This window comes from Leptinotarsa decemlineata, unplaced genomic scaffold (genome assembly GCF_025532065.1).
Source record: "Leptinotarsa decemlineata unplaced genomic scaffold, Ldec_3_MD MMD2_tig00000133_RagTag_RagTag, whole genome shotgun sequence".
Classification (NCBI taxonomy): Eukaryota; Metazoa; Arthropoda; class Insecta; order Coleoptera; family Chrysomelidae; genus Leptinotarsa; species Leptinotarsa decemlineata.
Window position 1 is genome coordinate 9,012,182 of NW_027412542.1, and position 3,379 is coordinate 9,015,560.

Here is a 3,379-nt window from a genome sequence, read left to right on the forward strand (position 1 = left end):
ATCTATTATTTGCTATATGTTTCCTCTCGCTACATTGACTAATTCCACCTCGTATACCTTTTTGAAAAAAGTGAATCATATCAATGTCAGTTAGTAATTCCAATTCAACATTAGTGAACTTCAACATGGCATCCCATGATAATCCAGGTGCAGTGTAATATTGTGCCGGATCTAAGTTATATATCTCTAAACTTGTGGTGCGGAAGTTTTCAAAAATATCACATAGTAGCAATACATCCGACTTCAAATACAAATCAGAGTATTCCCCAAATTCTGACACTCGAATAAATTCCAAACTTTTCTAGCCCTATCATAAACAGTTTCCGATATATGTTCACAATTGAGTGTGTCATAAAACTGATTTTTTGTCGGAAGTAATGGATAATTCAATTTGTCAATGTCATCAACAAAACTATATGGAAATACACCTTTCTGTCTCATCAAATTGAATTTCTCAATTTGTGGGAAATGTTTGTGCATCTCCAAACATTGATCGGAGGTCAAGTTTGCACCCAACTTCTCCAACGAATTAGTCATAAATTTATAACTATCGATAAATCTCATTTTGAGATAATTCTTCCTAACCACACCATCTTTATCGGTATAGCTGTGTGTAAAGAGATGCTTCGTGAAAGATATATATTTCTCTTTAGTTTGCGGGATAACATCAACTTTCTCTTTATTCCTATACAATTCTTTTATGAATAAATGACAATCATAACCACTTAAATTATGAAAAATGATAGGTATGAAGTTTGGTATTTTGAAATTTAAATTACATTTCGAGTGAGCGGCATGTGATCTTTTCTTTCCTGTGACATGACAATGATCTCTTACTTTGACTTCACCATCAGTAAATGCTTTATTACATATACCACAAGTTCTGGCTGCAACAAACTGTTCTTCTTCTTCGACAGTTTGTGTATCCATTGGTTTAGGGTTTCTGAGATGATTTTCATGTATCTCTTTCAAATCATCTTCAATGCTACTCACAAATTTCTGAGCTGCATCTACACCCCTATATGTAACAAATTTTGTCAAATCATCATTATATGAACACTTTATCAAATAAGCAAATGAATATGGGGCATGTTTGAATGTTTTAATCGTGTATGAACTTCCAGGATTTGGCTCATTCACATGAATCGGTTTAAGCACTGATTCAAAATCAGCATACACTACAAATGGCACCCTCATTTGCCTCTCAAAGTTTTCAAACATTAGTTTATTTTCCGCAACCATTCTACCATATTTATTGATCTTTAAATTAGTAGTTGGTGTTGTGGTACTAATGTGATTACAATCATACATATTATGACGTAAAAGCAATCTCTCATCAGAAAAATATATCAAACATCCGTCACAAAAATATTTTTTCTGTCTATGAGCTGATAATTGATTAGAAACTAATCTTGAAAGATCTTTGATCCAACAATAGTGACCATTACCGGAGTCATCAGTTATAAACAACAAATTGACATGTCTCCGGAGTCTTCTCTGTGAGTATTGCAATGGACCAATCACTTCATACTTCATTTTACCCTTCTCAAATGTACTCTCTAAACCGTAAACATTAATTGAAATATCATTCCTATCTTCGAATATTTCGATACTCTTATTATTAACTTTAACCGGAAAATCCATACCTGTGACATCTAAAACAGTGGAAAAATGTGGATATGACGTAAGTTCGGACACTCGACTATCTGCAGGATATAATGCTGATGTTATAGCCCAAGCAAAACAATATTGATCTTCATTACGAACATTCACAACAGCTTTCTTCCATTGAATACATTGAGGCAGCTTCACATATGAACGTCCTTCCAATGGACTGTATTTATTAATGTTGACCTCGAGAAACAATATTTTTTCACAAGTCCAACCTGAATTATAAAAAAAAATATTACTATTCAATCTTATTGAAATTTTTAAAAAATAAATACCTGAGTCACGATCCTGGAACTCAGTCGTTTGAGCCACAATTACATCACGGAATCCATCAAAAACAGCATTCAAATCTGAAGATTGGTCCACTATTTTATTTTGGGAATTAAATGACTTCGTGTCCCTCGAATCATCAGTCTGAAGAATATAATTCCCAAAAACTTTCATATTCACCTTGATGCTTTTATGGATCCTGATGGCTGATTCCAGTAATTCAATGACCTTCTGCCTAATCGTATTGAAAAATGACATGTAGTCACTGGTTACAATCGAACTCTCCACCCTGTATGTAGCAATGCGGCAATTGAATGCATTCGTTATAATTTGAACACCGTCAGACAATTGAACACATGCATTATTTTTATGACTCATGGTTCTTCGGTGAGAATTCACTTGGGTCATAGGAATTGTCACATTACAACAATTGCACGTATACATAGGTGTTGCATTATCCACTCTCACCCGTTTCACTGCAGGCCCTCCTTGGCAACTCTGGAGCTGATGCCTACGAAGATTATCACTACGAGTGAAAGATTTACCACAGTCACAGGAATACATTTTATATAATAGTTCTCACTAACTCACTTGATGTAAACTGACATAGCCAACACTCGTACGCTTCTTAAATACACTCTGATAGGACCCGTCAAGACGTCATAGCCAACCCCACTTCTCAACTACATGCGCCAAGATTACCTCCCAACTGAATGCGATAACAGATGTCGATATACGAGCAAGCAGTGGTCGTTGCGGTCTCGGAGAGGGTAGACGCAAGGTAGACGGTCCTCGGCTGCCGTTGTGTCACCATCGATAGCGGGGCTAGAGCGAACCTTCATCGCTTCGGGAGAGGTGAGGGCAGACCGATGAATACGCATTACTCTGCCACACGTCGTGGAGTGAACATGTCGCTCTCTAGCCGTTGAACGGTTATTGCTGTGACGTCACTCCACTACTAACTTGGTGCCCTAACACCGATGGAGCATTTATTACTTGGAGGATCTTCGAAGTATGCAGACGTATGTTTGTACATAGACAAACAAGCACATGATGAAACCCTGTACCGTGCATTCTCCTACACACACACACATAAACACACAAAATCTCATATGAAAAAAAATCTGAACGATCCATGCACCAGACACTTCAAGGTCACAACGCCTTGACTTCACTGCACAACAAAAAAACTTCACCAAACAACAACCAATAAAAAAGCAATTAATACGTCATAGTGGTGGGGGGAGGCCGAGAATCAGCTGTAAACAACTACTCATAATTCATTCCACTTCATTTTTGTTAGCAGCTCAATAAAAAATAAAGCATTTTCTATTTTGAGTATGACAATTCCATTGGGAACTAGTTTTATTTTTATCTATTTTGTATAATATTTCTGTGGAAAAGATATATTTTTGAGATTTATTATTTGTTTCAGGTG

At 36.4% G+C, this 3,379-nt stretch overlaps 1 protein-coding gene across 1 annotated transcript; it reads right to left on the reverse strand.

Moving 5' to 3' along the window:
• Positions 1-237: 237 nt before the first annotated feature.
• LOC141481290 (uncharacterized) lies at positions 238-3,361 on the reverse strand. The gene is made up of 2 exons (XM_074172685.1): positions 1,947-3,361; positions 238-1,886 (listed from the first exon to the last, which is right to left on the reverse strand). The coding sequence occupies exons 1-2, from the start codon at positions 2,503-2,505 to the stop codon at positions 244-246; spliced, it is 2,202 nt and encodes a 733-aa protein (XP_074028786.1). The 5' UTR covers positions 2,506-3,361; the 3' UTR covers positions 238-243.
• Between the last annotated feature and the right edge of the window lie 18 nt (positions 3,362-3,379).

Excerpts from the sequence above, each read along its gene's own strand:
- LOC141481290 (XM_074172685.1), bottom strand. The coding sequence starts at position 2,505 with ATGTATTCCTGTGACTGTGGTAAATCTTTCACTCGTAGTGATAATCTT. Across the intron at positions 1,887-1,946 it reads GTTCCAGGATCGTGACTCAG|GTTGGACTTGTGAAAAAATA; the intron begins GTATTTATTTTT and ends TTTATAATTCAG.